This window comes from Amphiura filiformis, chromosome 3 (genome assembly GCF_039555335.1).
Source record: "Amphiura filiformis chromosome 3, Afil_fr2py, whole genome shotgun sequence".
NCBI classification, from domain to species: Eukaryota; Metazoa; Echinodermata; class Ophiuroidea; order Amphilepidida; family Amphiuridae; genus Amphiura; species Amphiura filiformis.
The window spans coordinates 30129-44618 of NC_092630.1; the positions used below are offsets into that span (position 1 = coordinate 30129).

Genomic DNA, 14490 nt, shown 5'->3' on the forward strand with positions numbered 1-14490 from the left:
TTGTGGGACCATCCTCTGATACCCAGCACAAACACACACAAATCATACCTACACCTTAATTGTGGGACCATCCTCTGATACCCAGCACAAACACACACAAATCATACCTACACCTTAATTGTGGGACCATCCTCTAATACTCAACACAAACACACACAAATCATACCTACACCTTAATTGTGGGACCATCCTCTAATACCCACCACAAACACACACAAATCATACCTACACTTTAATTGTGGGACCATCCTCGAATACCCAGCACAGACACACACAAATCATACCTTCACCTTAATTGTGGGACCATCTTCTAATACCCACCACAAACACACACAAATCATACCTACACCTTAATTGTGGGACCATCCTCTAATACCCGCCACAAACACACACAAATCATACCTACACCTTAATTGTGGGACCATCCTCTAATACCCGCCACAAACACACACAAATCATACCTACACCTTAATTGTGGGACCATCCTATAATACCCGCCACAAACACACACAAATCATACCTACACCATAATTGTGGGACCATCCTCGAATACCCGCCACAAACACACCCCAATCATACCTACACCTTAATTGTGAGACAATCCTCTAATACCCACCACAAACACACATAAATCATACCTACACCTCAATTGTGGGACCATCCTCTAATACCCACCACAAACACACACAAATCATACCTACACCTCAATTGTGGGACCATCCTCTAATACCCACCACAAACACACACAAATCATACCTACACCTTAATTGTGGGACCATCCTCTAATACCCACCACAAACACACACAAATCATACCTACACTTTAATTGTGGGACCATCCTCGAATACCCAGCACAGACACACACAAATCATACCTACACCTCAATTGTGGGACCATCCTCTAATACCCACCACAAACACACACAAATCATACCTACACTTTAATTGTGGGACCATCCTCTAATACCTGCCACAAACACACATAAATCCCGAGAAAAAAGTATCCACATTATGCGGAAATGATACACCTCTACCCTTGGAATATCCTGTATAAAAACGCGCGATTCCTTTTGTGTGTCAGCTTTATTTGTCTCAATATTTGAGTGCAAACATTGCTAGATCATGCTCCCCTCTGACTCGCTATAATAATATTAATCACTAGAAATGACAGTGATACTTACCACCAGGCCCGTAACCGGGGCGATGGACGGACCAAATGCCAAAAAATTTCCCTTTTTAGAAAAAGTCCCATTTGCGAGGTTTTTATGACTTTTTGGTCAAAAAAGGCCCAAAATCAATCCCCCCAAAATAAATCCTGTTACTACAACATCTATATTTACATGTGTTGCGTTATTATATAGGTACTGCAACATGTGTATATATAGATTATATATAAGAAGAAGAAACCCCGAAATAGGCAACACGATTTGGGTCATGCAATTACCAATAATGTGTTTCAGTGGGGTTAATGAATGAGTAACGGGTAGTGCTGAGATTGAGAATGCAGACAACGAAATTCCATCAGCTAAACGAAACAAGTGATGAAATTCACTGCGCACCTGAGCAGACAAATAAGGAACCATGCTATCATGTGTGTATTCAGTATCGAAGTTACGTAATGTTACTATGTCAACGGGATCACGCGCTAGAGTAATGAACCACGATCGAAATGATCACCACATAAAGTATATGGCACTCGAAGGCATACCAAAGTAGCGTGATCCGGTAACCAAGAGAATTACGTAACCACTTCGATGCTGAATACGCCGCAGTGCATTTCTCTTTATCAACTCAAGTTTGGCATAATCAGCCCTTGTATGCTTTTTATCATTGTTGTAGCCACATGTAAAAACATGTGCTTTGTCGTTGACTGGTTTCTTCATTTTTCATTTTCATAGCCCACTACCATTTGTTTAAGGCAATACACATGTCCACTCCCTCATCTCATTTCAAATATTGAGTTTTAGTTTTGGTGTTGGTTTTGGTCGCGTGGTTCCCCATTGTCCTGCCCAAGCTCTTGACTGACATGATTATTGATATCTTTGTTTCTAGCCTTTGTTAGAAACTTAAAATTTGTAGCAAGGAGTTTCGGTTTTCATTTCAGTTTGTTATATATTCGTGTGAAGAAGATAATCACTTGGTTTGAAGTTACCTGATCTAAGCATATGTAACAAACTCTAACTTCTGATCACTTTAAGTGATACTGGTTTGTCGGTGAAGTTCAAGTTTTGAAAATAAAATCAACAATTGGTCGTAGGGGCGTTATTCTGGCGAAGTCCAACAAGTAAAGAACTATGACGCAAAACAGTAAACACATGATATAAATGCAGATAATTATTATGTATACTGGTCCTTTAATTTATGATGGATTGCAATAGATGGATATCAGCTAGATGGATACGATAGATGTTGCCTTGATGGAGGCTATGATGGAAGTGCTCCATAACCCTAAATATTTTAATAACCAGATCAGCTATCACTGACCACCTCTTTAACCAACTTTAAACTTACACTCTACAGTTAAATATAATCATACACTTTAACGGAAAACACAAGTGATACAGAGGCCTAAACTTATTTAACTCCACCCCTTATCAATTACTCTATCCGAGACTTACTAATTGCATCATTCAGTCCTACAAATTACAAAACACTTTAAACTCATCAAGCCCTATTATTTAAGATCAATAAACCCAATTTAACAGACTTTTAAGTGAAACTAATCTACTTGGAAATGTCACTTCAACTTGAGTATCAAACATGTTTAATCTTAAACCTACATGCATAGATGAATCTTACGTAGCTCTTTAAACATGCTAAAATTGGAAGTCAATGCCTACTTTATATGAGGGTGTGGTTTTTACACCTGATGGAAACACAAAAAGATACTTAAGGTTATTAATTATTTTAAACTTTTGTGATTTGGTAGTTCACATCATCTTCCGAATGGCAGTGAGCTTTGGCAAAAACTGCATTGCTTAATTCATAGCGAGCGTGTAGAAGAATTAAAATATCACAGATATACTTTTATAGGTGCTGCGGTTCTTGAGTTACGTTGTAAAGAGGGCTGAAACAACAACACTTTTGTAAAACGTACATAACTCATTACCAACAATAAATTAAGCAGGTTTACAAAGTATACGGTTTGTAGAATGAACTTTTGCAAAACATCAAGGTGTTAATTTTCAATAATATTATTGATCTAGATAATGAAAATCGATTTTTTTTGGTTGCTTCGACCAACAATACCTCGTCTACCCTTAAAAGACATCTGAATCCTCAAATCCAATACAAAGCTACAACATGAATTAAGATAAAATTAAATTCCAAATAGTTAATTAAACAAAAGAAAAACAACATTGCAAATGTTCCTAACAAAGGTTCCCAGATCATGCTAAAACAATTAAGTTATTATAACCCGAACTTGGAGGGTGGGTTACATATACAAAAGAAATGTTTAAATTTCGCAGTGCAATATTCACTTGCAGAGAAATCGAGCATGCCAATCTACATTTAAAAACGTGATTTAGAAAATCCAATCAGCCTTGGCTATTTTCGCTGTGAACAAATATATATCCAAAACTTATAATTTGAAATGAGGGACTGCGCAAGTTATTGGATGATTTTTCTGACATTTGGCCCCCTCCCCATAGGGGTCACGTGAGGGGTCAAGAGGGGTCAAAAATGAAAATTATCCAATGTCGTTAAAATTAACACTCGTGTTGCGTTCACTGATATTGACGGGCCTAGCTCCAGTGGGAGCGTATATTAAGGAATGTAGGAGAGTGCACTTCTAAAATGATTACCCAAAGTATGAGAGTGCACTAGCTGAAAGGTTGGTTGAAAGTCAAACAAAGAGATTTTGTCCTTCACGTGCTCAAAATTGATTGAGTGGAGAGAAATCCTCTGTTCTGAGTAGTTTGCTTGTTTTCACTCAAAGGGAATTTAGTTTGCAGACGATCTTATTACACCGAAATGTCATCACGTTGTACGAGCACTGTAACATCAAACACCAAAATGTCCATCTCGCTGCATTATACACGATGAAAGAGTTTTGATTACAATTTGAATGTGTACGTGTTCGTTAATTAGTACCTTGGTAGTATATTCGTATTTGGAGAAGTTTCGGGAAGCGCAAACATTGTTCTCCAGACAGAAAATACAAATTGGATGATGTTTTTGTTTATGCACACATACACTATGTACATATGTTTTTGATTGTAAACAAATCTCAACTTAAATGGTGTCCATTTAATCTTACGAAAGTCCTACGAAAGGAGGGAGTTATACTTTGATTTTTTTTGGTATTTGGAGAAGTTTGAGACACCCTGTTTCGTAAAATCTAATGTACGATTCTATTTTTCATACATCTTCTTTCAGAGAAAAAAAACAATGGAAGTATATTGTGTTTTCTTTGAGTTACACATATCTTTTCTAAACTGAATCGCTGAGACGAATTTTCAGATAACCCTTTAAATTTCAATAAGTCTTAAGATTTTACATTTTAGGTAAGATTACATATTGATTTCAGCACAGTTGCGTGCAATTATGGATTAGTGATATCAATATAACAGTCATACTGCAAGTAACGCCATTTGATGACTGTAAATTAAACCCAAAATCAGGTCTTCACCATTGTTCACGATGTAATCCATCCCTAAGTATCACTATTATCCATCAAAAGATGCTCTCTATGTGATATTGAAGGAAATGTATATAATCAAACTGGTTAAAAATAGACACTCCTTCAGTGGGTTTAGTATTACTTGAGAGCCAAACTATGTCGACATCACGTAGGTGTTTGTATAACTGAGGCTTTCAACAATACCAGGCGCAGTGACGCCTTGTTATTTCCCGTGAACATCCTAAATGTGTGAGGATGTCACTTATCTTCTTTGCCACATTTTATATAAGACACGTTAGAGAAATTGTAATTTTAAAGCCTTTTTTTATTTTAGAGAGAAGAAATTGATGTCATCATTAAAAACAATCTTTCTTAATTTGGATTTTAGTATACAGGCAATTATCACTATTATTATTTTAATTATTTGTAAATATGATTCACTACGAAATATGTGCCTGAAATGTGTTTTCAATCACAGTTTTATTCAATCAGAAGAAACACAATTTCCAAATGTTGATTGAATTTCATTATACTTTCAGTAATAGGGTTCTAATGAAAGAATAGCACAATCTGTAAATGCAGATTTAAAAAATATATAATTATATTCTGGTACTTAAATGAGTGTCTAATGTATTTGCCAATACTACTGTGTGTGCGTGAAAAATATGTCAAGATATTTTTTCCTGTTGACGGTCCGCCGTGAACTGTACAATTTTACGGAAGTCATTCAAACAGTTCTGCCTCAACTTTCAAATTTCTGGTTTGGAAAGGGGTAGGTATGGTAATAATCTTCAATCTTATATACCTTTTAATGTCGCAGGTGAAACTTAAATAAAAAGGAAACCAAGATTCAGTTTACAGGAAATGGGGAAAAGCGTACAAATATCTATACAAAACGAGATATCAGTAGTCTAATGTGATTTTGTGGGGTGGGCGGGCCGGACTCCCTACTGGCTACGCCACTAAAAACACATGATTAGAACCTACTACATAGCCTATATATATGTATCCATATTGCAGAGTTACACCCACCTTTAACAGATTATTTCGCAATCCTATGGACATGCATTTGAAGAACGTTCATATAAAGCTGCAATTAAAGCACGAACTTCATTACTTTTCTCAGAAAAGACACAAATTCACCAATTGAGCTGTCAAAGCTTTGAATGTCAATTAAGCGAATAGCAATACTACATGTAACTTGCGTACACGTTTTCTATACTTGTATTGTGTTTATACCTGCATTCCCTGGGGTCATATATTATTATTAAGCTAATAAACTCACAAATTGTGCCCTACTTCTTCTTCATCAGTAACACGTTCTCTATAGGGAACTTCTGAGTGAAGTATGATGGGATTCGTGCAGTCCGAATGACTCTATATAATTGTACAAACAATATTTTACACAATATTGTAAGTGTTCCGTGGGGTAAGTGGTCCACAGTTACATATTCTTGCTTCAAATAAGTAGAAGAGTGCACACCAGTAAATAGCTCCCATTGACTTTCTGTACAAACAGGGTCCAGGAAAACGTCATTTTCTTGACTCCAGAGCGACTCAGTTCTTCAAGACTTACCCTTTCTGCAAGTCGAAGGTCAGATGAAGTCATCTATTGTAGAAATTATATACGGAGTCCAGCATTTTTTTTCAGAAAAATGCCGACTAGATCACCCTATAGCCCATACAGCATACACCACCTCACGAATAGCTTGGTGTTTCTGAAATGTAACACATTTTGAAAGTTTAGCCAAATTGTAAGAAAAAGTCAGATCCTGCTCATTTTTCACACACAATCTATTTCCCAGGCCTAAATGAGGATTAAATATGAATCAGGGTCTAATAGTTGGGTTTTAAGCCTTTTCTAATGTATTTGATTTAGTCGTATTGCACGTTTCCTCGTTTGAAACACTGATTTTTTGCTCCCAGGATGTAGGAGACTTGTATTTACTGGTGTGCACTCAGAACGTGAGGGCAGCATATTATGGCTGCTCTTGCTGATACTGGCGCACATATTGCCTGTAATTTCTTGTAGCGCATTGGGTCCAATGTTGTATTGGGGCTTGAGGGCCCAATTTGAACACAATTTGTAGCCAAGGGCCCCAATTTGAACACCCCAAGCGTAAAATATTTTAACATTTTGGTTATAGAAATCAGGCCTGGACCACTTTTTTTGGGGGGGGGGGGCAAGCGGTCCAAACCTATCTAGTCTACCTTTATTTAACTTTTTTTTATTCCTGCTCTACGAAAGTATCATTGTATTACATCAAGATATCCATTCCATCAATAACTTGGTGCATAGGCCTACTTACAATAATTATTTGATATGATGGTTACTGCATGGTTAGGTGACTGTAGTATATTGGGAATACGCCCATCCCTACTTATCATAATACGGACCTGATATCGCCCAGGACGTTGCCTTCGACCTTTTGATAATCACTGGACTCTATACCATTCTGGTAAGTCCCACCTAAATACATAATATTGGCGACGAGAATCATTTTTATGGAACCTACAGCAAAGTTTCAGGTGACGGAACTGTTATAGCACCTACGGATAACTTGGCTAACGTACGACGGACATTTTGGGACTTTAAAACAGTGATTTACGATCGCGAATTTTTGACTTGCGAACAGACTGCAGAATTTTGCACCACAGAGATAAGCTTACTAATCGACGATCCACTCGACAATCGCGATGTCACGAAGGCCAATTTTTGAGGAATTTAATGATCAAGATGGCGACATTGAGTGTTATTTGGACAGGTTATCGCAATATTTTATCGCTATGGATATTGCTGACACGGAAGATAAGATGCCAAAAAGGAGAGCAATACTCCTGAGTAGCGTAGGAAATAATGTGTACAAAACCTTACGGGATGTCAGCTACCCAGATCCGCCTCATGGTAAGACCTACAAGGAATTAGCAGACCTGTTAAAGAAGCATTATAGACCACAACGTTCAGTAGTAGCAGAAAGATTTAGATACAGATCGTGTAAACAACAACCTGGTCAATCTATTAGTGATTATGCTACCAATTTGAAGAAATTAATTGCTTCATGTGAATTTCAAGGAGATCAGTTGGAGCAGAATTTAAGAGATCAGTTCATTTGTGGCTTAAGATCTGAAGATACGATAGAGAAATTTTTGGGTCCCCAAGCAAAGGATTATAATTTTGCCCAAGCGGTAGACATGGCAATAGCTGAAGAAGAGGCAACGAAGAATGTTAAGGATATCAGCGGTAAAACGCCATCAACGGTAAACAAAATAGGACATGGACGAGGTAACAACAGAAGTGGACGTGGGAGATTTAGACATAAGTTTGGTCAACGGAAGTCAACCACCAACACGGACGGCAGACCCAACAGCAATCATGACAATGGGAAACGCAAGTGCTACAGATGTGGCTTGACAAATCATTCGCCAAATGAATGTAAATACAAGAATTTTACGTGTTTCAAGTGTAATCGAGTAGGACATTTGAAATCAGAATGTGGTCATGCAACGTCAAGCTACCATGCAAAACAAAACACAGTACGCTACGTAACAGAAGACGATGAACAATTTGAAGATTTTCGTGACGCTACTTTCACCATTACGACTACAGACGATAGTGACGACAAACAAGACAATGCGCAAGACAGTGTAAATTACACATCGTCAAAACCAGTCTTCCTACCAGTGGAAATTGAAGGAATGAAATTACAGATGGAGTTGGACACGGGAGGAGGACCGTCGATGGTCAACATCAAGGATTATCTGAAGCATTTCAGTAATTTTCCATTGAAACCAGTGTCTCGGTACACCTTTGAACTTGGCAGGAGAGATCAATGTTGTTGTAAAGTACCAAGATCAACACGCAGGATTACTTCGATTAGTTGTTGTAGATGCAGACAGCTATGCACCACCATTATTTGGTAGAGATTGGCTAGCGGAGAAAATCTTAGACTGGCATAATTTGTTTCCACAACAAGGTCAATACAGTGTCAAGAGTTCATGCACGGTGCCTGAATTGAAGCAGAAGTATAGTGAGGTGGAGTACTGTGAAGGGTATGAAAGCAACATTTCATGTGAAGGAAAACGCAGTTCCATTATTTCACAAAGCACGACCCGTACCGTCCGCCCTACGTCCAGCGGTAGATAGAGAATTACAGAGAATGCAAGACGAAGGTATTATCGTTCCTGTAGATTTTAGTGAATGGGCGACACCCCTGGTTTGGCTACCAAAGCAAGACGGAACAGTGAGATTATGTGGAGATTATTCAGCAAGATGGCGGGAGGTGAGAAATTTACCAACATTGACTTGAAATGTGCTTATCAACAGATGTTGTTAGATGACAAATCTCAAGAATTGGTGATAATATCCACATAGAAGGGATTATTCCGCTATACACGTTTACCCTTTGGAATTTCCTCGAGTCCAGCCATTTGGCAACGATTCATGGATCAAGCTTTGGCAGGATTGGATTACACAAGTCATGTGCCATCATGGATGACATTTTAGTAAGCGGAAGAAACGACGAAGAACATCTTCACAATCTGGAGAAAGTACTTCAACAACTGCAGAAGTATGGACTACAAGTAAAACCAGAGAAATGCAAGTTCATGGAACAGCAAGTGGAGTACATGGGTAGAAGAATCTCAGCTCAAGGAATTCAGCCTACGGATCACAAGATCAAAGCTGTCAAGGACGCACCAAAACCGCAGAATGTTACGGAAGTGCGCTCAATTCTAGGCATGGTGAATTTTCAAGCTCAATTCGTACCTCATCTGTCTACGGTGATACATGCACTGAATGAGCTGTTATGTGATAAACCATGGAACTGGACAGACGCTTGCACGACAGCTTTTGAGACAGTCAAGAACATATTGACATCTGAAAAGATACTGACATACTACGACCCACGATTGCTGTTAGAGTTGGCAGCGGACGCTTCACCATACGGTGTTGGAGCGGTGATCATGCATGTTTACGAAGACGGATCACGACGACCTATCGCATATGCATCACGAAGTCTGGACAAGCATGAGAAGGGCTACTCTCAACTCGACAAAGAAGCCTTGGCAATTATGTTTGGACTCAAGAAGTTCAGAATGTACCTTTACGGAAGATTGTTCACAATTCTGACTGACCACAAGCCTTTGGAACGAATACTAGGACCAAAGACCGGTATACCAACATTAGCTGCACAACGTCTGCAACGATGGGCTATTACGCTTTCCGCATTCACATACGACATCAAGTACATCCCAGCAAAGCAGAACACGCTAGCAGACGCCTTGTCACGTCTACCATTACCAGTGATAGAGAAAGAAGAAGACGCAATCTTCAGAGTAGAAGACAAGATGTTGGAGAATTTACCAATAACGAGCAAGGAGATCCAGAATGCGACATAACGTGATCCAGTATTGTCAAGAGTACTAGAGTTTACTAGAACTGGATGGCCACAGGAAGTAGACGATTTACGTTTGAAACCCTACTTCAATCGCAAATATGAACTCTCAGTAGAACAACACTGCATACTATGGGGCCTAAGAGTGATTGTTCCAGCAAGGTATCAACAAGATATACTGCAAGAGTTACACACAGCGCACCCAGGTATGGTTCGAATGAAAGAGATTGCACGCAGTTGGGTTTGGTGGCCAAACATGGACAACGAAATTGATGAGACGGTCAAACGGTGTTCCAGTTGTCAACACGTAAACAACAAGCTAGCAGTGGCACCTTTGATGCCCTGGATGTGGCCTGGAGAACCATGGCAACGAGTCCATATAGATTTCGCTGAGAAAGATGGACAAAATTTCCTAGTCATTACAGATGCATACTCAAAATGGCCAGAAGTAATACTAATGAAGAGTACGACAGCACAAGCGACGGTTAACGTGCTACGAGAATTATTCACGAGATACGGGTTACCACTTCAAATCGTAAGCGACAACGGTCCGCAATTCAGGAGCGAAGAATATCAAAACTTCCTGAAGAAACAAGGAGTAAAAAGTATAAGAGTATCACCATATCAACCCTCTAGCAACGGAGCAGCTGAACGAATGGTACAATCATTCAAAAAAGGTATCAGCGCAGCTACAGGGAATATACAACAAAGATTGGACAACTTCTTAATGACATACAGATCTACCAAACACACAACAACAGGATGCAGTCCAGCGAAGCTGTTTATTGGACGAGAAATCCGAACACAACTATCGCTAGTTCGTCCAAATCTGCAAGAACGAGTCATCAGTAAACAAGCAATGCAGAAAGACCATTATGACATGCACAGCAAATACAGAGAATTCTTTCCTGGTGAGACAGTGCTGGTGAAAGATTGTAGAAAGGAGCAAACATGGTGGCCTGGTACCATTGCAGAGCGGTCAGCGCCTAAGTCGTACATTGTGACGCTTACTGATGGAAGAGTATGGAAACGACATGTAGATCACTTACGGAGAGGAGAGGTGATGCCATCGCGACAGGCTACTCAAAGCAATTTGCTACCAGCTACAGAGAGTGATTTACCACTAACGCCGTTTCAAAGATCAGCTCCAAGTGAATGGACTCCAAGTGAAACAAGTCCAAATCTTCCGTCTCTAAGTGAAAGCACTAGTGACAAGACACCGGTAGATGTTCCAAGTCAAGCGATAGTATCTCGCGGAACTGTTCCGGAAGCAGCAGCTCAAAGAAATGCACGTCCAAGTCCATCATCAGTGCCACGTCGCTCGCAGAGATTTGCAATCGATTGGTAGTATTTTTATAGTCACTTTGTTGCCGAAAAGGTCTAAAATCGCGCAGAGAAAAGGCGTGTTTTCACGTGTGTTTCAATGGGACGCTGCATTGGTGGTGTGCGCCCTTATGCGTTGTATTGGAGTCGCCTGCCTCGGGCCTGCCGGCCCTGCGGCCTTGATGTTTTTTGTTACTGCTGGGGCCTAGTATCAACAAAAACCCATCAAGGCCGCAATGCCGCAATGCCGACAGGGATAAAAGAATTAAATTAATACAAGGATTTATAAAAGGAGACTTATTATAAATCTTAAGATGAGGAGAACCAGGCGTTATAGGACACACGACACGTGACGTTCGAGGCTGGCGAAAATAATGTACAAGGCTGACAGCTCATTCAAAATAGACGGTTAGCAGTTATATATTGAAACACAACATACTTTAATACAGTGGGGTACATTGTCGTACCCCAACGGTTTTAGAGTAAGATAATTTTTCTTTGACACCACATAACAAATTTAGAATTGTTTGTGAAGATTTATTGATTATGTGTTAATCCAAAAAATTAAAAAATGGCGATATCGCATCCGCCACCACCTGAGATGAACAGGAAATATAGGGAAGGTCCAATTCCATATGGCAATAGGAAAACCATGGCTATGACCGATATGAAATAGTCAGACTTTGATGATGGTTGCAACACGTACCTTCTTATTTCTATGGCGGAAGTTGCACATATTATTATTTGTTATTATATTCTTTTTAGGAAGTAAGAAAGTACCCGCGTATCGCACTATGTATATTGCGACATAAGTAGTTCAATGATCAATGAGCAACTAGTTGGAAACAATGAGAGCTCTCCAGTGCGTGTGTTCGATAATAAATCTGTGTTTAATTAAATACTAAAATTAAATACATGACTTTGTACTGTTTTTTGTTTCATTAATGCTATGGTAACGAAATCAATACTGCGACATTGTAAAAATTATAATACAACAAAACAATCACACCCCAGGGATCACAATGTGTGTGGTGTATATTTCCATGCGTTTCAGACGCTGAATTGCTTTACAAAAAAATTAATGATGCAAGACAGCGTAGGGATTTCCCCATTTCAACTACCGTACATGAATAATATAATTACTGTAATATTTTTAAAATAATAGAAAGATCACACCCAGGGATCACACGCGTGTGGTCACGGTGTTTATGTTTCAAATGTTTCCAGCACATTCCCCGGTGTTTCAAACGCTGAATTGCTTTATCACTGTTTATTGATACACGTATATAGATACATATATTGTATTGCTCTATAATACCAACAGATTGATGATGCAAGTCTGAGATGGGATTTCCCCATTTCGACTACCGTACATGAATAATATTACTTTTATCATAATTGAAAAATAAATTCGAAAGGTAGGATGACCAAATATTTCTCAAGCGATGATTTCCCGTTGTACCCTAAACATACATCTTTAAATCAGTACTTTAGTAAGAGCACGTGAAGAAAAACCGTGTACCATGGCGTCGACACGTGATGAACTTCATGAAGAAGATCTTACATATCATAAACGTATTGGGCGTGGTGCAAGTGGAAGTGTGTACAGGGCCACATGGAAATCCAAAGATGTGGCAGTTAAAATCATAGACATTCCACATGACAAGGCAGACTTGGCTGAAATTAGAAGTCTTGAAAGATTGTCAAATCACGAGAATGTTATCAAATACTATGGTCACATTATAACTGACGAAGCTGTGATCATAGTAACCGAGCTGGCTGAAAAGGGTTCACTGTTTGACCATTTGAAGAAGCTACGTACAACTGGGTCACGGATTCCTCCACCTACACTACGACGTTGGATAATTGAAACAGCAAGGGGGTTACAACATCTTCGCAAAGCAGGTCTGGTCCACAGAGACATAAAGCCAAGCAATCTGGTCCTAACTGCCGATGATACTTTAAAGATTTGCGACTTCGGCATAGCAAAAGATCAGATACGCACAAATGCGACGAATGCTAAAGGAACGTGGCAGTATCAAGCTCCAGAAATAATAGAAAATAAATCGTCTCCTAAATCAGATGTGTTTGCTTATGCGGTGACCATCTGGGAAATGATCACCGGAGAGATTCCATACAAGGCAAAGACTTCTTTTATGTTTTATACAACGTGCATGAAGGAATGAGACTTGATATACCCAAATGGTGTCCAAAAGGCTACAGGCAACTGATTGAGAGATGTTGGGATCGTGAAACGAGTAAGAGACCTGACTTCGATGAAATTGTTCAGATTCTTGAATCGGATGATGGCAGTTTTACGTTCGGTAAGAGTATTTTGTTTGTTCGATTGTTTGCTATTGGCCATCTCAGATCATAGATAGTGAATTTTTAAATTGCGGAAATGAGTGAAATAGTGAAATAAAATCCATAAAATAGAGCAGTTAGAGTTAACAAATCTGGATGTCTAGAGTTCACAGCCACGTTAAGTTGTACACAGTTATGAATGAAAGGTCATAATATTATAGGTCATTTCAGAGGTCATTTTATGAAAATATTTAAAATATCCGTGCCATATCCTATTATACCACTACTGAATAAATCTGTGTGTGTTGAAATAATTTCAATAAGTTCCGATTTTTAAAAATATAAAGTTACAGCTAGTTACCAATAATGTAGACTATGCCATAGTCAAATTTTGATTTAAATACAAATATGTTATTATTAATCATGATGAACGCATCCTGTTGGAGCTCAAAATTATACTGATGTGTATATAATTAATAGTAAAATAGTTTTTATAATTAGCGGCAGTAAAAGTAAATATACTTATGTTATTGAATGCAACATATCTTGAATAATGGCTCACTTTAATACTGAACAATTCTGATTTTGGAATCTACCAGTTTATTCGCCCGATTAAAAAAATCCGACTATGTACTTTGAATTTTAAGCAGAACTTTGCCTCGGGACTTCGTTCTCTAAAACACACTGTCAATCATACTTGTTTATCAATCAAATCTAACCACAAGCACTAAGGATAGTGGTACAATACGCGCTAGATGCGTACGTTCATCCACCAACTTTCGCGCCAGCACAAAAGCGCCGCATTCCATAGATAGTCGTGTACCATGTATAGTTAATGGTAATGGCA

At 38.8% G+C, this 14490-nt stretch overlaps 1 protein-coding gene across 1 annotated transcript; it reads left to right on the top strand.

Annotated features, from left to right (window-relative positions):
* Positions 1–12862: 12862 nt before the first annotated feature.
* LOC140149318 (uncharacterized) lies at positions 12863–13525 on the top strand. The gene has a single exon (XM_072171584.1). The coding sequence runs from the start codon at positions 12863–12865 to the stop codon at positions 13523–13525; it is 663 nt and encodes a 220-aa protein (XP_072027685.1).
* Positions 13526–14490: the final 965 nt, after the last annotated feature.

Bases quoted from the DNA above. Each gene is read 5' to 3' on its own strand.
- LOC140149318 (XM_072171584.1), top strand. From the start codon at position 12,863: ATGGCGTCGACACGTGATGAACTTCATGAAGAAGATCTTACATATCAT.